Source organism: Plecotus auritus (assembly GCF_963455305.1).
Source record: "Plecotus auritus genome assembly, chromosome: 12".
In the NCBI taxonomy this organism is placed as follows: domain Eukaryota; kingdom Metazoa; phylum Chordata; class Mammalia; order Chiroptera; family Vespertilionidae; genus Plecotus; species Plecotus auritus.
Genome location: NC_137778.1, coordinates 3,033,139 through 3,057,285, shown reverse-complemented (window position 1 = coordinate 3,057,285; position 24,147 = coordinate 3,033,139). Strand labels below are relative to the sequence as shown.

General features: G+C 57.9%; 1 protein-coding gene across 1 annotated transcript in view; it reads left to right on the top strand.

The window, feature by feature from the left end:
* Nucleotides 1-277: 277 nt before the first annotated feature.
* Nucleotides 278-24,147, top strand: part of FAM78B (family with sequence similarity 78 member B) — a 46,984-nt gene continuing 23,114 nt past the window's right edge. The window contains exon 1 of the mRNA XM_080648421.1: nt 278-700. Coding sequence (XP_080504547.1) covers nt 438-700 — 263 coding nt within the window. The 5' untranslated portion in view covers nt 278-437. The remainder of the gene's footprint in view (nt 701-24,147) is intronic.

Below are 24,147 nucleotides of genomic sequence, written 5' to 3'. Positions count from 1 at the left end.
CATGCAGCGGTGGCGGCGGCGGTGGCGGCAGAAGAACCGGGCTCCATGCGGCCGCCGCCGCCGCCTATCCGGCGAGGGGCGGTGGGCTCCGGCCCAAGGTGGGCGCCCCTCCTCGCAGCACCGCTCCCTTCCCTGCCCTCCGCGCGGGCGCTGGAGTCGGTGGGGGCGCCCATCCCCGCCTAGGAGCGCACGCTCCGCGCGCCCTGCCAGAGAGAGGGGCGGGCGTGGCGGGGGCGGGGGCGAGCCGCCGGGACCCCGCGCGGCGGCAGGAGGAGGGGGCTTCCCCGGAGGATGGCCGGCGGCGGCGCCCTGCTCCTAGGCGCGAGCTGAGCCGCCCTGGGCGCGGGAGGCGCGTTGCCAAGCCGGCGTAACGGGCGCCCCCGGCTGCCCGCGCGGCCCCCGTGCCCCGCGCCGCGCCGCGCAGGCCGGGCGGCAGGATGGGCTGCATCCAGAGCATCACCTGCAAGGCGCGGATCAGGCGCGAGAACATCGTGGTGTACGATGTGTGCGCCACCATCGACCAGTGCCCCACGCGCATCGAGGAGACCTCGCCCATCGTTCTGCGCTACAAGACCCCCTACTTCAAAGCCTCGGCCCGCGTGGTCATGCCCCCCATCCCCCGCCACGAGACCTGGGTGGTGGGCTGGATCCAGGCGTGCAACCAGATGGAGTTCTTCAACACCTACAGCGACCTGGGCATGTAAGCGACCGGCTGTGCGGGACGGGAGCGGGTCTCCCTCCGGCCCCGTCTCTGCTCCCACCCCGACCTCCTCCCAGCTCCTTCTCTCTGCTCTCCCCATCCTCAGTCTAAACCTTCCTCCGCCTCCTCTTCCACCTCCCCCCTCCCTGCGCTTTTGTTTCAGTGACTGGGCGGGCGTAGGGAGGCTCCTCGCGAAGCAGTTTCAGTGGTTTGCGTCTGACTCCCCGCGAACGCGAGGAGACGGTGCGGGTCGGAGAGAACGCGGCAAGGAGTGTTCAAGAGATAGGTGGGGGTGGCTGGCCAGTGCCCTGGGAGTTTCGGGGCGTCGTCTGTGGTTTGGGGGGCTTTCCAGGAAGAGTTCAGGGGGACCTGTGGAGAGAGAAGAGGAGTGGAGTGCGGGGGCGCATGGGCTGTGCCGCGCGTCCTTTGGCGAAGCAGGTCCCGGGCGTCCGAGCGGGAATGGGTGATTCTGCCCATGTTCCTTTGACTGTTGAAATCTAGCCCTTGTCCCCTGGGCCAGGAAGCCTGGAGGCATTTCCATCTGGAATCGCAAACCCGGCTGAACCGCCCGTCTGGCTGGGCGCCCTCTGGATGAGTTCTGGGCGGAGGGAGCAGAGGCACCGGGTGCGTCAGGCCGGCCTGTGCGAGCGGCTCTGGCAGGTTCGGCCCGCTGTGCGTTTTGTGCTCCATGGTCTTAACTTACTCCAGAACTTTCCTAATTGCGGCGCTGGGAGGGCTCCTGCCGCCGAATCTGGGAGCTCTCCAACTCTTTTCAGCAGCGTGTGCCGGTGCGGCGGCCCGGTGGAGACCCAACCGCCCTGGCCACCAGGGGCGGAACCGCAGGCTGGTGCGGTGGCGTCTAGGGCTCTCTTATTGACTAAATTTTCATAATTCCCCGCCAGCCTCCTTTCAGAAGCAGACTCTGAGCGGATGGCAGCTACAGTGGCTGAAAGGGTTGGGCCTGCGTTCTTCCTGCTGTTCCAGGGCAGGTCCAGGGCACCCTAATTAGCTTGCAGCCTACAGGGAACCCCTTTTCTGGAAGTCAGCCTCATTTCGTTTATTAATCCAAAACTCTAGAATCCCCAGGTTCATCCAGCGAGTGTGGATATGGGTCAGGCACCTTCCGCAGCAGCTTGCAGGCTTCCTCCTGCACTCGGAGCAGTCAGCTCGCTCTAGTGGAGGTGCTAAAAGGAATGCTGACAGGTCACTTCGTCCTCCCCCAGAGAGTTTGCACTTTTCAAGCACAAAAGCTCAGGGCAGGAGAAAGCTGTTTCTGCAGAAGGTGTGTGAGAGTGGGCCCTCACGCCTCCACACTCTGTGTTCTCCTCCTTCCCAGGGGTGGCTGGATCTGAGACATGGGGGACTTATTATTTTGGGTGAATCACATCATTTAAAAACAGACACACCCTCAAAAGAATGATTATATTTGAACATGTGTCTCTTCAAGCTGATTTTTTGTTTGTTTTTGTTTTTTAGAAACCTGTTTTTTCCAGCCAAGTCAGAGAAAGGCCCAGACAGGGCAAGGGTGCCCTCCCTTCTGCCTCCCGGCCTGGCCCTGAGGGCAGTGTAACCTTGATGGGGCAGGGTTGGGGGGGCAGTGATCGCAGCCTGGGGCTCCTGGAGAGGAGGCCAGAGGGACTGAACAGAAACAGCCTCGGGGTTCACACAGCCAGGACTCTTAGTTACCTTGATCTCTTTTAATAAGCAAATCAAAGGCAAATCCATAAAGAATTCTTTCCAAAAAAGAAACTGTATCCAACCCCAGGAGAAGTGGAGGTGAGACGTAAACAGATGTGGGAGTTGAACTTCCTGGACTCCGTGGGAGGGTGTGTCCATGCTGGAACGCACATTGATGGGCATGGATTGGTGCCAGCGCTCAGGCTGAGGGGCCCTGATTCCCTGACCCTCCTTGCGGAGTTCTAACCTTCGGGATTGGGAAAAACTTTTGCGTTTAAACTGCTACTTTCAGTATTTTAAGATTGTTGGTTTTCAAGTTGTTGATGCAGGGGAGCAAGGACAGTCCCCAAGAAATCATAAAGCTGGTTCTGATAGGTCTGTGTCCAGATTCCGCCCGCCCCTTTGTGGCTGCAGTAATTGCTCTGTTTAAGGCCACTTTGGAGCCCAGATTTGATTGAACCAATTTCCACAAAATGCTGATGCCCGAAAACTTGGCCAGTGTCAACTTTTTAATGGGAGCTCATATGACATGAGTCGCTGCAGTCTGCTGGGTTTTATGTCCACTTCAGCCGGCACCTCGAGTGGAAAAAACCCAGCACCCATGTGCAATCAATGCGCTTGTTATTACATGAAGCATGATGGGATGAGAGGACTGGGGTTAGAAAGCTGCCTTTTCAATATTTGAAAAGTTGAGGAAATCCACAACTCAAAACGGCAAGGAAATTCTATTTATGGCTTAGTAGAAAATGTGAACTTTTGTGGTTTAAATTTTCAACATTTCCAAGAATAGGATTCTGAAATAGCTGATGATCATGATGGTCAGAGCTTCACTTGAACCTGAAGTCAAGTGATGGGACTGTTTCAGATGCTTCTGTGGAGGCAGGATGGGGAGTACTCATGTGCCCAGTTGTCTCGTGAACCCGCCTGCTGCAGCCGTGGTGACGCGGGTCTCATCCATCAGTGAGGAAGGGCCACTGCTTTTCTCAACCCACCCATCAATAAACCCGTGTTTCCGAGGGCCTCCGACGTTCTGGAATATGTGGGCAGCTTCCCTGCTCCTCAGTGTGAGAGGTGGGGGGGTACTGGAGAGGCTGGGGCACCGGGCAGGGTTCTCTGGAGGTGTAAGGACTGGACTGGACTTGAATGGACGAGATTCTACTGGGCAAGGAAGACTGATTCTGAAGGGAAAACAGCAAATGCAAGGGAGGGGGTGGGGCGGGAGTGGAGCTTTCAAGTGGAGCTATGGGAGAGGGGGCCCTAAAGGGCGGCGGGGGGGTGTTGGGGAAGTCCTCGGACAGTGTGGTCTGGAAAAGACCAGGTCGAGGTTGGAGTATAAGAGGGTCTCCATGCCTTCAGACCTCTCGGGCACACGGGGGCTTTTCAGTAAGACATGAGACCTTTATGATGGGAGTTTTGGATCATAGAATCCAACCCAAGAGGTTTCCTGAGGGAGGTTTGAACCAGAAGTGGGGTCATATGTCAAGGATGGGGAGGTGAAGCTGAGGCCGATGGGGAGCCCATGTGCATCGTCTTCTCGAGCTGGAAGGGAACGAACTCTTTGGTCAGCCCAGGCTGTTGGCATGGAGGATGCTGGCCTGGGTGGAACTTTAGGAGTCAGGAGGTCCTAGCTCACTCCCCTCCTTCAGCTCTGCCTGTCTCTCTAGTCTTCCCTTAGAGCCAACGTCATTGAAGATCTGACTGTACCCGCTCCCTCTGTCACCTGCTCCTTCCACCCAGGCAGGTTCCCATTCATTCCAAAACGGCTCTAACCCAGTTCGTCTGTGATGTCCATGTTGCCAAGTCCAGCGGCCTCTTGAGAGAGACGTTCACCTTCTCAGCATCATTCCCCGTGGCTGACGGCTTCCTCGCCTCGCTCACAGCCTTCATCGAGCTGCGTGCTATTTGTCCAGCTTCCCCTCTATCTCTCTTACCTGAAAAGGCAGTTCATCAGGACTCTGCTCGCTCTACATGCTCCTTGGGAGATTTTTTTTTTAAATATATATTTTTTTATTTCAGAGAGGAAGGGAGAAGGAGAGAGAATCATTGATCAGCTGCCTCCTGCACGCCCCCTACTGGGGTTCGAGCCGGCAACCCGAGCATATGCCCTTGACCCGAATCAAACCCAGGACCCTTCAGTCCGCAGGCTGATGCTGTATCCACTGAGCCAAACCGGCTAGGGCTACTCCCTGGGAGATTTCATCCATCCCAGTGGCCGCCGATGCTCTCCATGGGAAGCAGTCACCTGCAGCTTAGGTGTGTGTGTGTCTACCCCAAATCTCCCCTTGGCCGTCTGGGTGGCATCTCAAGCTTTGTGAATTCAAACCTGAACCCTTGACCTCCACTGCAGTGCCCACCCCGAATCCACATCAGTGTCAGCCTAGATATTCCCCCACACCTCGGGTCCATGTTCCAGTCCTGCTGATGTCTCCAGGGCAGCTCTATCCCGCCACACTCCCGATGGCCACCAGGATAGCTCTGTCTGGCCACACTCCCTATGGCCACCTGGGATAGCTCTGTCCAGCCACACTCCCTATCGCCACCAGGATAGCTCTGTCCGGCCATACTCCCGATGGCCACCGGATAGCTCTGTCCGGCCACACTCCCTGTGGCCACCGGATAGCTCTGTCCGGCCACACTCCCGATGGCCACCAGGATAGCTCTGTCTGGCCACACTCCCTGTGGCCACCCCTTCCATCTTAGGACACATCGCCATCACTGTCCTGACTCTGACCGAGGCTTTCTAACCAAACTCCCCACCTCCAGGTCCTTCCCCACACAGCAGCCTGAGTGATGTTTTAAAGATGTGAGTGCTACCACTTTTTTGCTTACGCCCTTTAATGACTTCCATGCAATTGGGTAGACTTTGAGGATGTCTCCCCACTCTCTGAATGTGTGTCCCCAAGCCAGGCCAGCCTTTTCCCATTTCTTCAAAGGGACCAGCTTGTTCCCGCCCAGAACTCTTCATGGGCTGCTTGGTCTGAAATGCTCTCCTTGCCCACCCTCTTCTAGCAAATCCCAGTTCCTCCTCCAGGTCTCACGGCCAGCTCTGCAGAGAGCCCCTGCCTTCCCCTTCGGGCTGTCCTTTCCCTCCACCATGTGCGGTCCACGTAGTGAGAGAATTGTGTGCTGGTTTCCACCTGCCTCGGCTCCTGCAGCGTCAGTCCGTTTTATTCTCGACGAACGAACAGTGCTGGCTGGGCCCGCAGCACAGGGTCAAGAAACATCTGGTAAAGATAAATAAATGAGCCATTTGTCTGACCTCAAATAGTCTTTCTTCTCCCCTGAACCGTGTCTCTCCTCGTGTTAGCTTTTCATCTGAAACCTGAGGCCGACCCCACACGCGCTGGGGCTCTGGACACTCCCGCCGCCGCTCCGCACATGGACAGTTTCCGTCGCGGTGCTTCGTGCCATTTTGTTCCGCATTGCCTCCTCGGCACAGGCTTCTTCTGCCATGTCCTCTGTCCCTGTGGGCCCCTGTGCAGCAGGAGCCGGGAATAGTGTTCAGCAAACACCGCGGCCACTCTAAGTCCCCAAGGAGACACGACAGAGAGAGCTTGCCGTAGTCCTGCTCCGCCCGCATAACCCACTCGGGCCTGAGCCAGGACTGTGGACGTGAGACTGGCCATTGCTGAGATGCCCGCCCTGCCCCGCCATCAGTGCCCCAAAGCCAGCCTCCTGTGTTCCCAGCTGCCTGGGCATGCAGTGTGGCCATGGGCGGGTCCTTCGCTGCCCACCGGGATGCCTCCTGTGGGCATTTTGCTCTTGAGACCCAGCTTGGCCTGTCTGTCCAGGAAGCCTGATGAGTGTCCAGGCCACTTGTGCCCACACCCGTCCCCCCAATCCCACTCCCTTCCCAGCCAGGGGCTCCTGATCAGGAAGTAGCCAGAGCTGCCTCACCAGAAACACTGGGGGCCCCTGGTCTAGAGCCACAGATAGGGGCACAGGGTCCTGTCCCCAAGGAAGTCCTGAGTGCCCTTGACAACTGGCCTGACCCTGGCCCTGTAATCTCTCCATCTCCCAGGAAGGAGGTGGGAGGGTTGCAGATCTTATCAGAGCATTAGGTGACAGCAGATAAAACACAACTCTGAGTCCCGAGGCGGGGGCGGGAGGGGATGACAAATGATGGAGAAAGAACTCAGGGATTCAGGGGAGAAATCAATGGGGAGTTGAAAGGACACGGTTTGGAGAGCCTGGGATGCTAAGATCGCTGCACAGTGCTGGGTGGGATGTGGAAGCGGGCAGAGGAGTGTGAGCCGCAGGGTGTCTGTGACCTTCCCCCATGCCAGCGAGGTCATTGCTGTCCAAGCTGATCTGCAAGTGCTTCACGAAGTTCCAGGTCAAGAAAGAGGGGCACCTGAGTGAAGAAATGCAGGGCCTGGTGAGGAAGGCAGGGCCTCAGGACCCCCACCCCCTTTCCCCCCTCCCGCCCCCTCCCTCCTGCTTGCATGGCCCATCTGGCCCTCCCTGCGGGCCTGTGAGCTGGATGCTGTGATTCTGCCCCTGTTACTGATGGGAGACTGAGGCTGGGGGGTCAGAGGAGTTGTCTGAGGCCACACGTCCAGTGATTGGCTGAGCTGGGATGCCTCTGGCCCCATGTCCTGCCTGGCCCAGCTGTGACGGGACAGGTTAGCATTCCTTTCGTGTCAGGACACAGACCTCCTGGTTAAGGTTCCTGCCATCACTGGCCCATCTTTTCCTTGGCCTTTGGGGAGACGCTCAGCTTTGTCCTCAGGATTCAAGTAGGTGATCCTGCCACTCTCTCAACCAGGCACTTAGGTCCACAGGCGAGAAAAGTTGCCACAGACAATAGAGGGGCACTAGTTCCGTTGTGCGAGCATGAACCACAGGAAGTGGCTGTGATCTGTAATTGGCTGTGAGAGACCGGAGGGAACCTGAAGTTAGTGGTCACAGAGCAGTGTGGTGGCCACTCAGAGGCAGGGCCCGCAGGTGCCAGGACCCCTGGGAGGGCTGGAGTGCCCACACCCACGGCAGAGAGGCCCACAGTCGGATGTCCCCACCAGGACAGAGCCATGGGTGAATCCCGTCTTGCCCACCCAAATCACTGAGCTGTTGGGGGTTGCGATGGGTTCGTAAAGAGGGGTGTGCGTGTGCAGGTATAGGGACTGTGTTCAGAGTCTGGGAGGTCCTGCCACGGGAAGGGGAACAAATGACATTACAGGGGATGTGCGGGACGGCTCATGGCGAGGTGGGGTGCCTCAGCTCAGGGACCCACACTGGCCGCCTGGGCTCCTCCAGAAGCTGCCCTGTGGCCTCACGTCAGCCCCGGGCCCAGCAGACAGTCGCCCGGCCCCTCAGGTGCTGCCTTGGGAGCTGTTCATCCCTCCGCTCAGCGCTCGGGAGGAGAAGGAGGTCCCTGGGAGGACCTGGCTCTCCCACCAGCTCCCAGGACACACCTGTGGCTCGGGATTCTCGCCCTGTTAGACCTGTTGGCCGCGGGACCCTGCCGCTCAGGCGCTGGGAACCGAGCCAGCTGGTCGTGCTGACTGTGTCCGTTGAAGACACAGCCGCTGGCTCCCCAGCTCGGGGACGTGAGTCGCAGTGCCAGCGCTGTGACCTTTGCAGGTCCCTTAACAATTCAGTGTCTCGCGTGCCTGCATGTAAATGGGCAGTAAGGTCTGTGCTGTTTCCTTCAGGAACCAAGGGCTCTCCTAACTGGAGTGCTGTGCACGTGCTTGAGGGCGACGGTGCCACCAGGGGGCGACGCTGGGTCAGCCTGAGGGAACAGGCGGGTGTGGTTGGCACAGAAGCTCCAGACTCGGAGCCAGAGGGCACAGGGACGGCTGTCTTCTGTCTTCCGCGTACTCGCGTGGGTGGCAGCTCCGCGTCCCAGCAGAAGCCACCCTCCAGGTCGGCTCCGAGCCGTGGTTCTGGGCGCAGTGAGAGCATGGAAACCATGGGGTCCGTGCCAGGAAGTGTGGGGTTGGTTCCCAGCCTGGGGGACAGATGAGACCGGCACCACAAATAATTTGTGTCTGAAACTCTTTCTAATGTATTCTTTATGATATATTTTTAATAATGCATATATTCACAATTTTGTCCCTTTATAAGAGGACCTCCCATAATTAACCTCACAATAATCATGAAACCTATTTAAGGCAACAGCTTTTCCCATTTTAGATGAAATAACATGCTCAAGGTCACTGGCAGGTACTGGTCGAATCAGACCTGGTGTCCAGGCCCCCCGCCTCCTGCCCTAGTGCCCTCCTGTGCCAAGTGCGCGGTCAGCCAACCAGGACAGGGGCCGTGTACACTGAGCCCCTCTGGGTGGGTCAGTGCCCAGAGGCCTCTGAAGACAAAAGAGGGTGAATGAGAACACATAAATGTGTTCAACAAAAGCAAAGAGGAATTTCAGGCTGTCGGGTTAAAACAAAATGAATCAGGCCTATGCCGCTCAGTGGGGTGACTGGCAGCCTGCCCCGGCTCCCTCTCCCGGGGCCTGACCTTTCCACGCCGGCTCGTGGGCCGAGCTGAGCAGCCGCACAGAGGCTGTCAGGGCCTGACTAACGGGAGGCAGTAAATCAGCCTCGTCAGCACGCTGTGCAGGTCCTGGAGGGGCAGGCGGGGGGGGCAGGGGCAGCGGGGGGATGCCTCGGCACGCATGGTGGTGGGAACACCAGAAATAAGCAGTGAGGTGTTGCTTTGCCCAGCCTTGAGGGGTGGGGAGGTGTCAGGATCCAGGATGTGGGGGGCATGAGGCTTAAAGGCATTCAGACAAGCTCTCCTGAGAGAAGGAGACTGCCGCCTCATGAGAGACTAGGTGGAGCCTCCATTAAAGGTGTCCCCACCCCCCAAGCCTTCGGGGCTCAAGACCAGATTCTCTGGGTGACTCCAATATTGGAGAGTCTGTTCCAAACTTGCATGAACAGCCTTTACGTCTTAAGGAAGGATGACGATGTACCTGCCCCAAAAGGAAACCCCGACTCCTGTGGAAGACGGCTGCTTGGCCTTCGGGGTCCGGCCTCTTTTGCTAGAACCAGAGTCCACCTTAAGGAACGGGCAGAAATGTGCCGACTGTCTCCCCAAAGGTCATGAGCCCCTCGGTGACCATCGCGACAATCGCAGCAGCATTTGCTGGGCACCTGCTAGCGCTAAACACTTCCCAGCCGCTGCCTGCGGAGCTGGTGTCCGTCCCGTCCTGAGTAAAGATGGCCAGACTGAGGCCGACGGAGGGGCAGCTTGCCCACGTTACCCAGCTAGTAAGTGACTCGGGATTCTCGTGGCCAGAGCTTGAAACCAACATTCCAGGGACTCCTGTGAGGTTTCCCTGCCTTGTGGCAGGTGAGTGAATGAATGCGAGAGTGGATGTTGCCCGCACGCTTGCTCTGTCCTCGCGAGGAGGCCTGGGAAACAAGGGATTTCAGTCCACCCCACCTCCCAGCTGGTTTGCTTGGCTGGTCAGAACATGATGGCACTGAGCAAGGGTCATGGGTCAGACCCAGGGGACCATCCCAGCACCCGGATCAGCACTCTACCCTTCCTTTGACCTCGAAAGTGGCTGCTACAAGATCCCAGTCACCCCAGAATCTAGATTAGAGAGCAGCTGGAAAATGCACCTGGGGGCAGCAGACTCACCCCGACTTGGGGGTTTGGGACGGTGCCTAAAGTCATCCAGGCCAACTGCTCGTTTTATAGATGGGGTGCTGAAGCCCAGAGAGGGCGGTGACCCACAGTGAGGAGCAGGACAGGGCTCTGGCCCAGGCCCACCGACGTCATAGCCAGTGATCTCCACTGCCGGCTGGCCGGCAACACTGCCACACTGGGCCGGCCGGGAGCCAGCGGCTTGCTCCTGCGCCAAGGCTGGGGCCCCTGGCTGTAAAGCAGTAAGCAGGCACCCCCACCCTGTTTGGTGAGGGTCCAAATCTGTGGGCAGAGGTGGCTGCCTGCACAGAGCGCAGCCTCCAGCACCCCAAGGGATGTCTCCACAGTTGCCAGGAGCAACAAGACCAGCCTGTTCCCAGTGTCCGCAGGCCACAGGCCGTGGTTTGCAAGTGAAAAAGGAGAGGGTCTCCCAAGAGAGGCCCATCACAGATGGCAGGAAACGGGAGGGCTTAACAGCCAGAGGGAGGAGGATGTGTGGACAAACTGGGGCTCACTCTAGGTCCCCAACACCCTGAGTCTCTTTCCTCCCTCTCTGCCCCCCAGCCCAGGTGCTGTGCCGTACGTGGCCCCTGTTTCCTGCCCACAGACGGGCCAGGCCGCTCCATGCCCCTGGCAGCTTGGGTAGAAACAGGATCCAAGTGTGTCAAAGTGACAGATTGTGAGGGGCCAGGGCCCTCCCGGGCAGCAGGCTTAGCGGCGGCCCCGGGGGACGGGACAGCCGGGGCTTCTGGGAGGGGCAGCCTAGCAGCCAGAGATGGTTTCTGTTGTGTTTAGTTGGGTTTCTCTCCATTTTTTTCTTTTATTTTTTGTGAACTTGAGGCATTTTAGCAGAGTGGGACCTGACTGCCATGTCTGCTTCCCCTGCAGGAGGGGCGGGGGACCGGCGCAGTTTGCTGTGCCCTGGCTGGATTGGGGGAGGGGTCCCCACCAACAGCTAATCCGCAGACCCGCTGGGATCTTCAAAGCACTGAGTTTATTTTAAAACAAGTCTGTGTTTGTAAATAACAATTCAATTCAGTGAATTTCGGTTCTTTATGAAAACCTCTCATTTTTCTGAGAAACACACTTCAGAGTGGAATGAGTCTCCAGGAGTGGCCCGGCCTGGCAGGCACGGTGTTGGGGCAGGGAAGGTCAGAGCAGCACTATCACTGTCGGCTGGGCCTCGGCTCTCGGTGGCCGAGGAGCTGTCCCTCCCTCATGTCCCATCAGATATCCAAGTTGCATCTCCCCGACTGACTGTCAGGTGAGCCCCGGGGACACACGTGAGATGCTTGGCCTTTTACACAAACCCTATCTCATTTAAAGCCCGTTGACATTCACATGGGCCCTGTCTCACTAAGGAAACAGGCTTTCGAAAGAGCATGTGACTTGCCCAGACTCAGCACTAGGACCAGAATTTAACACCAGGGTCAAAGGGTCAAAGGACTCAACCTGTGCTTCCAGCCTCCATTGTTGTAGGTCATCGCTTCACCGGAAAGAGAAAAATTGGCCTCAGGGAAGGCTGAGACCAGCAAATAACTGGAACATCTGATAACGATTGCAAGCATTCTTGCCAAACTGCGAGTGTCTGAAAGGCATTTCACAATTTATCTGGAAGCCCAGAAAACACGCTCTTTAAAAAAAATATTATCGAAGATTTGAGTGCTTGGTGTTAGCAGCTTTCTGGACCCCTGACCTCCTGCCTTTTGCGATCGTGTGCATGGAAGGTGTCCATGTGGGTGGGCACGGGCTGGAGAGGCAGTGTCGTTGCTGCTGTCGTTAAAAATGACCCCCAAACAGGAAGCGTCCCACAGGGAAGGCCTGGGCTTCACAGCCACCAGTCCCCCAGAGCTCATCGCCCTGTGCTCGGTCAAAAAGCCTGGCGTCCTCTGTCCATAGGTTCAAACCCTGCCTCCGCCACTGACTCCCTGTGGCGTCAGGCAGCTTCCCCGTCCCGGGCTGCGGGGCACATGAGATGAGCTAACATGTATGAAGCGCCCAGAGCAGTGCCTGGTGCGTGGCAGGCTTTCGTGTTCAGGTTAAGTTTTTTTAACAATGGGGAAGAAAGAATGGCCGAATATTCACTGTGTGCCTGGTGCACACCAGGAGAGAGGCTGGGAAACCTGGTCCATGAAGGGAACCTGTGGGCCTGTCAGAGCCCTTTGCTCAGCTGACCGACCAGCTGGTGTTTATTCGGCACTTGGGTGCTGGGCGTTGTGCTGGGACACCATGGTCGGGGTGGCCTGGCAGCCCCACCCCGAGGAGGGGAGCCCCACCCCGAGGAGGGGAGCCCCAGAGACTCGTGAAGCACTCTTGAGGAGCCCATGTCGCCTTTGCATCCAGCCTGCTCCAGGCGGAATCGTGCCAGCGTGCTTAGGGTTCTATGTTACTCGTCCTGGGACCCTGTTCCTAGGGAAAGTCTGGCCTGAGCTGGCAGCCACCACGAGATGTCCCATCCGTCCTGCTCCCTGTGTCTCAGCTCCCTCTACCTCCAAAAGGACAGCATTCCAAGAAGAGACGGCAACTGTCCCTGTCCACAACCCGAGGGCTTTTCTGATCACCCTCACCGCACACAGCCAGCCCTTCTGTCCTGGGGCTGAGTACATCTCCCGTCCCCGTGTCCGTACTGACCCACCGCGCTCACTGTGTTCCTCCGTGGCCGCCTCTCCGGCGAGGTCCTCTCTGACCATCTCCTAGACCTGGCCCTGCCTGAGCCCCAGCAGCTGAGACCCAGGCCCGGAGCTCAGAGCCCGGGAATTCGGTTAGGAGCTCGGAATTTCTAGGAACTCGATGGCTGTGTGTGTGCACTCGCGCTCAGTGGCCGAGGTGAGACCAGTGGAGAGATTGGAGGTCATGGCCACAAAGTGGTGAGCGGAGCCTGAGCACTGAGGAAGGCAGAGGACCCAGAGCTTCTGGAAAGGAAGTCAGGGTATCCCGGCTCCTGCAGGCAAAGGACGCGCGCACTTACGCTCGGGGCGTCCCCCGCAGAAAGGGGAGGGACATGGCCCTGGGCTCCTTCTTGCTGTTCCGTCCACCTTGCCCTCCAACTGGCCTTCTGGGTTCTGAATGTGAGCATCGGCTAATAAGCCACAGCTGACCCAATGACTGAGCCTTTTAATTCAGAGGTAGAAGAAGCAACTCAGATAGGATCCTAAGTACATATCGTCTTTGGGGTCCCAGGCGCCATAAAACCCCGAATGGAGAAGCTAGAAACTGGCCCTTGAGGTCAAAGCCTTTTCAGCAAAATGGGGTGAGCAGTTACTCAGACGTCAGGCCGAGACTGTCCTCGGGGAGGCTCTGGGCCTTCTGAGCCGTGTCAGTAACGCCTCCTCTTGGTTAGGAGGAGCGTGAGGGGCTTTGCTCCTCGCAGCAGCCGAGTGCGAGGCAGGGGCCGCACTGTTTCTCTGGCAAATGAAGAAACCAGCCTCGGGAGCCCGTGTCTGGTCCAAGGCCAGAGGCGCAGACAGAGAAGCATGGTCTGACCGTCCTCCACTCCGCCCACTGCCCCATCCCTGGCCTTCTGGGTCCTGAGTGTGAGCCTCCGTTTCCTGTGCAGCCAGCCGAGAGAGTCAGCCACCTTCATGTGGAAGCGCGGGGATGGCCCTCGGGTGCCGGCACTGTGTCCAGCTTGAGCTTAGCTTTGGTCGCGAACAGACACGGCTGGCCATTCTGCCGACTCCCTAAGATAAGGCTTGCGGCCTCTCAAAGTCGGGAGCCGCTGGGAGGGAGTTGGGGAAAATGCCTGCTCAGCCCTCCCCCTCCACACAGCCCAGAGCAGGTGAGCGTCCCCTGCCACGCAAGCCCTCCCCCCCCCCCCCGGGGCCCAAGGAGAAGCCCTTTCCCTTGGTGAGCGAGGGCGACATGCCAACCTGCAGGCACCAGATGTGCTGGGAAGGTGGGGAGTGAGGCGGGCAGGAGAATTTCCAAGATGTGCTCGCCTGTCGTGGCTCCATGTTTAGAGACCGCTGACTCGGAAGGCGAACACGAAAGGAACAACGCTGATGGAAAATGTAAGATGAGTTGGGAGCGGGGGTTTCTGCAGACCATGCCCTTGCGGCGCTGTGGATGGCAGACGGGGGCTCGCTCTCTTGTCCCAGGGCCCTTCAGCTGGCGCATCCTTCATTCACTTTGACGAGAATGGACTCAGCCCAGCTTGAGAGCACCCGCCACCTGCCTTCTCTGGCAGAGTTTGAGGATCAAGGAACCCAGGGCTGAAGTGTGCTTTTTAAATGGTATCAAGCATAGGAGGTGGTGTCAAGTCCCCCCACAGCCCACCCCGTCGCTGGCTTTTTCAGAGAAACCCAAAATTACTCTTTCACAGGCAGGAGCTGACGAGAGGGCCGCGTCTTTTGTGGGAAGATGAATGAATGGCCCTGGCAGGTTTGGCCCAGTGGGTAGAGCGTCGGCTGGCAGACCAAAGGCTCCTGGGTTCAATTCCGGTCAAGGGCATGTACCTTGGTGGCAGGCTCCATCACGGCCCGAGCCTAGAGCTCGAGCAGGAGGCAGCCAATCAATGTGTTTCTCTCACATCGTGTTTCGGTCTTTCCCTCTCTTCCACTCTCCCTGAAAATCAGTGGAAATACCTGTACGTCCTCAGGTGAGGATTAACAACACAAAAAACAGGAAGATGAATGAATTGGTGTTGAAGGCTGGACCCGGTACCCGGTGGGAAGCGGGAGGGCTTCCTCGGCAGGTCGCCTTCCACCGTGGGCTCTGCCGCTGTGCCTTGTCCCCTTGGAGCTGGAGATTTGCCCCAAGGGAGATCAGCTTCACCTTGTTACTGAGACACTAGCTGGGGTTCGGGAGATGAGCAGCCTCCCACGCCCTGTCTGTCAAGAGCCAGTGCTGCTGGGAGTGAATGGGAGGCCGCTCTCCGCCCCTCTCCGCCGCCTCGTTGGCTCTGGTTCTTCTGCTCCGTCAGGGAGACCGCCAGCTCCTCCTCCGCCCCTGCCTCCCGCCGCCCTCGGGATGGAGCTCATCCTTCAGGAAATGCGTAATGTTCACGGGCCTCCCTTCCCTGGAGGCAGCTGAAGGGTGCCTGTGCTCCCTGAGCTCAATCTGTCTCTTCCATTTTTTACAAATGCATCGCCATCTGTTGATTTTATTCCTGTGACACCCACATCAAGATCATTCATAAAGAGGATCGCCGTCCTGCCCCTCCTCCCTCACAGCTTTTCCCACACCCGAGTGCCGGAGCGCGTGGACCTGGGAAATAAATCTCAATCAACCGCTCTCTGTCTCTGTCTGTCTGTCTCCTCTCTCTCTCACTCACCCATGCACGTGCGTTTGATGGGCTGTCAGGCAGTTCTGACTCTGGTGTTTATTTCCTGAACAACTAGAAGTAGGCAGCCCACCCCTTTGTCCTTTGGGAACCCTGGCGACGAGACTGGCCCACTTCGGGTCAGGATTTCGTTGGTGCCTTTCTCAGCTGTGGTGCTGCCTGTCACCACTCCCTCCCTGGTGAACTCTCCTTCCTTTTTAATTTCCATCAAAGGTGAGTTAGCCGTCCCGTCTCACCTGCCCTGCAGCTCCCGAGGGCAGCCATGTCCTCCCACCTCGCCCACCCACCCTTCGAGGTTTGTAGGTAAGGACTCAGCGGGACGCCCCATGCCCATGCCAGGTTTGGCACAGGGCCTGGCAGGTGATGAAAGGCTCCCGCCAAGGTTCTTGCCAGTGCCTTTAGCACTTGTGGCCCGTCCTCTTGCTTGCGGCTGCCCTCCTCCTCCAGCTCCTCCTCAGTGCAACCTCCGCTTCTCATACCTGCACCACCGCCAGGGCCCCCCAACTGGCCTCCCGTCCCCCGAATCCACCCTCCCCTGATGCCTCAGTCAAAGAGGGCCTCTCAGAACACAGATCTGATCACATCACCCTCCTGCTCAAAAGCCAACCGAAGCTCACACTCTTCAGCAAGGAGCCCAACCTCTGGTGCCCTGGCCCACACCCCCCCCCCCCCCCCCCCAAGGAGCCAGGGGCATCCCTAACCCGTTGCACCTGCCAGTCCCCTCCGTGCTCAGCCGTGCAGCCCCGGCTGGGGTCACCCTCCCTTCTCCCCAGAGAGCCTCCCCGGCGCCTCCTCCATCTGGGCCACAGGTCCCAGCCTCTACCACATACAGTACCTAATGCTTCTGTGTGCCCAAATATTTCATGTCTGAGCGCATTTGATCCTCACAACAGCCCTCTGCGCCAGCTACTTTCCTGTGATGGCCTCTTGCAGGTGACGGAATTGAGACAGTGAACTTGTTCAACTAGAGTGGAACCCAAGTGACCTGGCCCAGAGACAACAGTCAGAACCCCAGGCTCTGTGGCCTCGTGTGCTGTTCCCGGACCACAGCCCTCCCTGGACTGAGCCCCTGGACTAAGGGCCCTGGGCTGTGGCGCCTGATCCTGGGCTGTCAGGGCCGCTTGGCGGGCACAGCGCCTCTCCCGGCCTTTCCGTTGGTCCCGTGCTGGACCTGTGCACTCAGCAGACCGCACTCACTGGCCCTGTGCTGACGCCACAGAAGCAAGCCCAGAGCGCTTCTCCGAGCTGGAGCCCAGGGTCAGGGGCCGCAAGGCGGGGCTGCCGCCTGGGGAACTTGTCCTTCCAGCTTAGACACAAACCTAAAGTAATGACAGTGGCTTCTCAAGTCACAAACAAAGCCAGATTCTGTGTTTTATGGAGCGTCCTGATGTGAAAAGCGCCCCCTCTTTTTGCAGCTGGACCCCAGCCCTTGAACAGAGGGACCCAGTGCCCCCCACTCAGCGAGGGCCTCCCTGGAGTTTCAGGCTCCACCAGCGGCTCTTGGGTGAGACGCTCAGCCCTCTGTTCCCCATGGCGCAGCCAGGAGGCGCTGGGCGCGGGTGTGGCAGAAACCCGCTCTCAAAGGGAAGAGATAAGGGAGAGGGCCACCTTGTCCTTTCCGGAGCCAGCAGTGCCCCTCGTCCCAGCAAGATCCCGACTTGATAAAGAGCCCACGGCATCCCTCAGGGCTGCCACCGAGTTCCCAGCTCTGCCGGTGACCTCAGCCCGGCCCTAGAGACTGTCCCTGGCCCCGAGGGCACAGACGGGCAGCCCTGCAAACTGCCCCGACGGCTCCATCCTGGGTCACCGAGGGAAGCCAGCAGATTCCAGGGGCCTGTTTCATCACACCCGGGAGCGGCGTGCAGCTCAGGCCGCTGCTTATCTGACCATCTGTGGGTGGTAGCGGCCGGACCGGCTCCCATAGCTGATGCAGTATAGGTAGGTTTTCATAGTGGCTCCTTCACAGGAAACGACTGGAAGCAAGTGGCTTTGGAACATGGTGCCTTCGTCCCAGCACAAGGGGCTTTGTCTAATTGGGTAGAACAAAGTGCGGAGTCATGGGTGGGAGGGACACTCCTCACCTGCCACCTCACCTTACGGTGGGACGAGGGGAAGGGCGGTGGGTGCCTTGTGGGAAGGCCACTCCCTGTGCACACACCTGTTTCATGCCAACATCTCATTTAACCCTCAGTAGTTCCCCTATAAAGTGGCCGTATGCGCCCCCTTGGACCGATGAGGAGCTGCAGCAGGAAGTTCAGTGACGTGGCCACAGTCACACCACCTGCAGCAACAGGTATGGGCCCGGCCGGTGGGTCGGCTCTGTCAGTCCTCACACCGAGTGCTGGGGGAGTAACACTGAGAGCAGGAACTCCATCACCGGCCAGTTATCCGTGCAAACTGCGCAATCCCTGTGTCACACGACAGTGATGACGTCACTGTACGTGTCACGTTTAATTGTAGGTTTTGCACGGATACTGCGTGCCAGTCTTCATAGCCGGTTGCTCTTACAGTACAGGCATCTGTGAGCAAATGTTAACAGTTGGACAGAATTGGACTCAGGTGAGCGGGCGTGGCCTTCCTGGTTTCCAGCCTCAGTGGAAGCAGGCGTCTTTCTCGGGCGGAGTCAGAGCGGGAGCGACGCGCGTGAGCCTGTCACTGCGGCGTAGGCCCAGGTCTCTGCTGCGGGTGACCTTGTCTGCTCTGGGGCGGAGGGCTTTTCCAGGTGGCATCTCCCATCCCAGACAGCCCTGTGCCGAGGTCAGAAGCCCAGGCCCTGCGTCAGCACACCTCACCGCCTGGTTCTCATTGGACACACAGACTGCACGATCCACTTAGGAGCTCACTCAGCATCGCTAGGTCACCCAGCCTCCCGGGCCCCAGTGAACTCATGCACTTTATTCAGTTGTCCGCGTTCTTCCTCACTGAGCCCCAGTCTGTCCGGCGCCCATCCCTCCATAAACCACAAGAGCCCCCAGGCTGCCCCTCAGGTACTAGAAGTGCCCGGCCTTCCAGGCCCCCTTCCTCGCCTCTGGCTTCCTCAGCCCTCACTAGCCAGCCTCTCCGGCGGAGGGTGGGTCTAGGGACGGGGCCCAAATGCTCAAGAAGAAGGGCATTGATTCTGCCAAGCCCCGCCCCTCATCCTCGGGTGCAGCCCCTCTGCTCTGGGGAGTTCAGAGACTGAGGCCTGGGGTGGACTTCCCAGCATGGCGTTGCCAGCATGGTGTTCCTGTCGGCGGATGGTGCTCTCCTGGGGCCCCTTCCTGGCCTCAGCACAGCGCTGTGAGCAAGGAGACCGACCTTGACACTGGTTGGTGTCAGCCAAGCCACCTTCCTGCTGGAGGGTTCAATTACCCAGTGGGGGTGGGGGGGAAGGGGGCTGTTCCTGCCCGGACGTCCTTCCCAGCGTGGCGGGAGGGCTGCTTCCCTCCTGCAGCAGTCTGCCTGCCCCCGGCTTCAGGCATCGCCTCCCACTGTTTTGTTGAGTTTGGAGGGAAAGCACCCTGGCCCAGCAGGGGGTGGTCGTCCTACCTGGACAACATCCTTGTCACCTGGGCATCTGCCAGGTTTCATAACAGCACCGCCGGTCGGGTCTGTCTGGGGCTTCTGAGCTGCGAGGCGGCGGCTGTGCAGAGGGACACAGAGGCTGAGAGGAAGAGCACGGGCCTCAGGGAACCTGGGGTTTGGGCCCATTTCTGCCACTTAAATGGCCACCTGCCTTGTTAGAGCCTCAGTTTCTTCATCTGAGCGATGGGGTTAATAGTGGCTTTTACATTCATTGGGGCTTCTCAGCAGTCGCACTGTAGCATTTTGGCCCAGATTAATTCTTTGCTAGAAGGGGTGGCGGGGCTGGCCTGGGCATGGCAGCACATTTAGCAGCATGCCAGGCTCTGCCCACTAGATGCCAGTAACATTTCCCGGTGTGACAACCGGAAGTGTCCCAGACGTCGCCCAGTGTCTCCTGGGGCAGAATTGTGCCCCACCCCCCCCAAATTGAGAACCACCGCTAACTCACAGGGTTGTTAAATGACAGTGCGTGCAAATATTGGACGTCATGGTCGTTTTCACCATCCTGTATAGCCGTGTGGTCTTTTCTGATCTGACTGTGATTATGTAGAAGCAGAAAAGAAACCGTGCATTCTGTACCTAACACAGCAGGTGGCCTGCTGTCTGTGCTCGCTTCCTGCACGTCACGTGAGTCCCTTCTCCTGGCGTGCTTCGCCTGCTGTGCGGAGTGAGAGCCAGAAAGGGGCGTAGCAGAGCCCGTTTTCATGGTGGTAAGTTCTGGTGGGAGGGGTATTTACACACAGAAACTACTGGGATGCAGAGTGACATACCCAGACTAGCAAGAGGTGCTCAGGTAGCAATGAGCAAGCGCTTCCCGGCAGGGTGATGTTTGGGCTGGGCCCGGAGGGTTGACTGAGATCTCGGTGGCAGACACTGGACAGCATCGCCTCCTGGTGGTCCAAGCAGAGAGCGCAGTGTGATCAGTAGGATTAGAGGATGAGGTAGCAGGAGGCGACTGACTATCAGGTTTGTGCGTTGTCCATGGAAGGCTGCTGAGCAGTGGGTGCCATGGTCAAGGCTGTTTTTAAGGGGCAGTTTGGCGGGAGTTTATGGAATGGATTGGAGTAAGTAGAGGCCACATGCAAGATGACAGGGACCTGAACTGTCGTGATGGTGTGTGTGTGTGTGTGTGTGTGTGTGTGTGTGTGTGGTAGTGCAGAAGAAAGTGCAGAGGGAGGAGCAACAGGACTTGTGGGGGGCGGAGGCAGGAGGACTAAAGTTGTCCATCTGTATCCCCAAGAAAGAGGTTTCCATTAGAACAGGAAGAGACAAGCCGGAAGCCAGGACTGTGGGCACGGGGAGGGGCCAGGGAAAAGCATTACTTCGGGGGCTTTCCAGATGCTCCCACAGCCGTGCCTGCAGCAGTCCCACGCGCTTCCTGTGGGAAAAGGCGCTCGACAGTTTGCTCCGTGCGTTGTTTGTTTGGTGGAGCTGGCTTCTCAAGCCACTTATCCTTTTTCCGTGGTGAGTTGTGTGGCCCTCAAAGACAGCGTGTGTTGGAAAAAAGAAGGGCCACTTGGCCTGAGGCCTTCATCCATGCAACGTACCTTCTCTGAGTTTGGAATGGGCGAAGTTGACAGCAGGAGAATTGCAGAGCTTATGTGTATGCTGGTTTTCCTGATGGTCTAACAGTACACGGGACGCTCTAGGTCTGTAGACCCAGGAGTGATCCAGGCAGGGACCCTGAGCCCCACTCATATCCGGGGGGAGGGCGGGGGAGCGGCGCCTGGACTTGCCTGGCTGAGCAGGTGTCCCACGTTTGTGCTCCCACGAAAGCCGGTGCCCCCCCCAGTCTTCACAGCATGTTTCCCCCTCAGGCTTTGGTTTATTTTCCTCCCAGGACACTGCTCCCCCGCCCCATTACTTCATTCCAGCTCTGTCTGCAGTTCTGATGTTGAGATCTTTAAATGCGTCTAAGAGAGGACCATCAGTGATGGTTCCCAGGATACCCATCATCCCCCACCACATAGACTTAGTCATTACTGTTTATTGGCTCTGCAGCCCGAGGATGCTTGCTGCATCTGGGGGTCTGCCACAGGGAAGGTGGTCCTGCCCTCAGCCTGAGCCCGTTTGCTCCCAGGGCAGTGGGTGGACAGTCCCAGGACCAGGCCTCCTGGCTCACATGCTGGTGGTTGGATTCAGCGGAGACTCCCGTCCTGCTATTACTGACAGAGGTTCACATGTGTGTAGCTTTTCACAACTGAGCAAGCGTTTTCCTTACATCGGCCCTGCGAGCTGTCGCAATGGACACGAGCTCAAGTACTGATCTCTGTTCTCCGCACCGGGTGCAGAGAGGTGTGGCCGCGTCCAAGGCAGCATAGCTCCTGGGTGCCCCTGCAAGACCGACCCCCGCTGTCTGACGTCATCCGGGCTCCAGCCCCTGGCGACTCTGTCACGGCCCTTTGCTTCCTTCCTCTGCTCCAGTCCTCACTCCTGGAGTGAGGGAGGAGCACAGTAAGAGAAGGAGGCGCAGATAAAGTAATGAGAAACAGATCGATGCGTAACGGATAAATAACTGGAAGGGAGGACAGGAGGGAGTTGAAACGCAGAGAAGAAAGGCTTGGCTCCTGTTAGCAGGTATAATTAGGGTGACAAAATGAGGCACACCTGTGTTTCAGTGTCCACGTGTCCTTCAGTTCCTGTGTCCAAGGCTTTTGTTTTCTACTAGTGCCCCAGTGCATGGATTCGTGCACACTGAAAGGATGTTAATTAGAAGGTGGCTGGCAGGGTGGGACTGGGCAAGACGGGCTGGACACGCCCTGGAGCCAAGCTCCTGCAGTCCCGCCCCAGCCAGCCGCACCTGGGGCGGCGCCATGGCTCGAAGGCCGTCTCCGGCATGGATTGGGCCAAAACCGGCTCTCTGACGTCCCCAAAGGGGTCCCAGATTGTGAAAGGGTGGTTCTCCGGTGATGCACCCCAGAATCAGGCTCCATCCTCTCTGGTTCCGGGTGCATCACCCAAGAACCACCGCTGCCAAGTCACCGCAGCTTGGCCTCTCCTGTGTTGAGCATCTGCCCCCTGGTGGTCAGTGCGTGTCATAGCGACTAGCCGGTCGGACGGTCGGACAGTTGCTTAGCCTTTTACATATAAAGATGCATCCTTGGATGCTAAAGCTTCCACTAGCGAAGCCCGTTCCACAGGTGGTTTTTACCAAATGGCAGGATGCCCACGTGATGGCTCCACACAGGAACCTCTAGTCTGCGACAACCACAGGTGCGCGCTGCCAGCCGGCTGCCTCCCTCTCGTGCTGCTCTGCTCACAAGGTGGGGGTTGGGCACCTACTCACAGGGATGTTGTGGAGATGAAACGAGGGTGTGGCTGCTGGCTGCCTCAGTTTCCCCCATTCGAGCAGAAGGCACAGTTTGAAGGAGGTAAAAACTCACTTTTCTACCTTCGACACCTCTCTCTGTGTCCTGAGGAGACCACAGCAATGACATAGACCCTGGGACCTTCTGGCCTCAACATCCAGTCTTTTCCAAAGGTGGCAGTTGCTATAGTCTCCGTTTTAATTAGAAAACTTTTTGTTTTTACCTCTCATCTCTCTAACTTAAGCCTATTTAGCGGTGCATTTAAGTGGGTTTTCTGAGAATACAGTCTTTAGAGGCCAATACCTGGGGTCATATCCCAGCTCTGGCATTTACTAGTGATATGACTCTGGGACTCAGTTTCCACATCTATAAAATGGGGACTACCCTAGTACAGTGGTCGGCAAACTGCGGCTCGCGAGCCACATGTGGCTCTTTGGCCCCTTGAGTGTGGCTCTTCCACAAAATACCACGGCCTGGGCGAGTCTATTTTGAAGAAGTGGCGTTAGAAGAAGTTTAGGTTTAAAAAAGTTGACTCTCAAAAGAAATACCAATCGTTGTACTGTTGATATTTGGCTCTGTTGACGAATGAGTGTGCCGACCGCTGGTCTAGTATGTACTCCCTGGGATGGCTTCGAAGATGGAATGACGTGACTAGAGAGGGCTTGGTCTGGGGCCCGGCATGTGGGGAGCACTCAGAGAATCCGGGGTGGGCCGGCCCCTGTGCCCGGCCGTCCAGGTGTGAGGGCAGGAGCCTGGACAGCGCCTGCCTCCTGGGGTAACAGAGCACCCAGTGTCTCCTGGCCACTCCTTGGACTGTGGGGCATCTGCAGGAAGCAGAGGCTGGATGGGGAGCAAGTGTGTATTCTGTGCTTCACCAGTGAAACCCCAAAATGCACATTCCCTCCAGGCCTTTGCTCGATGCCTGTCTCATCGGAGCTGGTCCAGAAGCGTTGGAGGGCGGCTCTCAGGCAAGGCGCCCTCCCAGGCTCCAGAGTGAGCATGTCAAACTCGCGGCGCGTGGAATGCATGCCTTGTTTATTTGGCCTGTGTTAGCCTTTGAGTTGGACATGCTTGCTCCAGAGGGTTCTTTCCTGGGCGTTCTCAGACTGTTGGCCTAAAAGCCTGAGTTTAGGGTTTAGTGCTTGTTTATCAGATGGAGAAAGGTGAAGATCAGAAGAGAAGGAGTGGCTGGCTTTGTAGAGCCCTGCTTTGGGCTTGCACCGACGTTGATTGCTCTCGGCCTCCCTGATGTGTGTCTGGGGTTGTGAGAACGAATAGAACAGAAATGTGTAAGTGAATCAAAGCTAATCCCCAGAAGTCCAGGCGGAAGGTGGGGCCGACCAGGCCGAAGGGAAGGGCAGGCCGTGGCAAGCTGCCCCCAGGAACTGACAGAAGCAGCTGCACGGACGAGACCCGGCTGCTTCCGGAGACGAGATTGCAGGACAGCCGGGCAGGCTGCGCTGAGTCACGGATCCTGGCATGAATCAGGTCTCTGAGAACCCGGATTGTGCAACCTACTGAACGCAATTTATATTCTCTTGGGCAAAATCACAGTGACACGGAGGGAATTTAGCCAGAGGGCAACAGAGATGGGAACGCAGGGAATGAACTAGCCTTCGGGAAGATGCCCCAGCGCTTAGACTTCAAATATTGCAGGAAATGAGACAACACTGCGCGTGACGGAGGCCCGTTCTGCACCAGGAACTGGGCTGTCGACGTTGATGTCGCCTTCATCGCGCCCCTCGAAGTCCTGTGCAGGGGCATCCTGGTTCAGGAACTTCCCCCCCACACTTCAGTTGGCCAAAAAGGAGCGATATTCCCAGTTACTTGGAACCAAAGCGAGAGACGTGTTACATTTCCGGGCAGACCGTGGGCGTAGCAGGGGTGTCCACCGGGGTGTCCTTGCTGGTGACAGCTGCCCGGCCCCGGACAGGCAGCCTTGGTCATGTCTGAGAGGCTAGCTTTCTCTCTACTTGGGGACACTCTTCATATCACACGTCTTGACCTGACCAGACAGC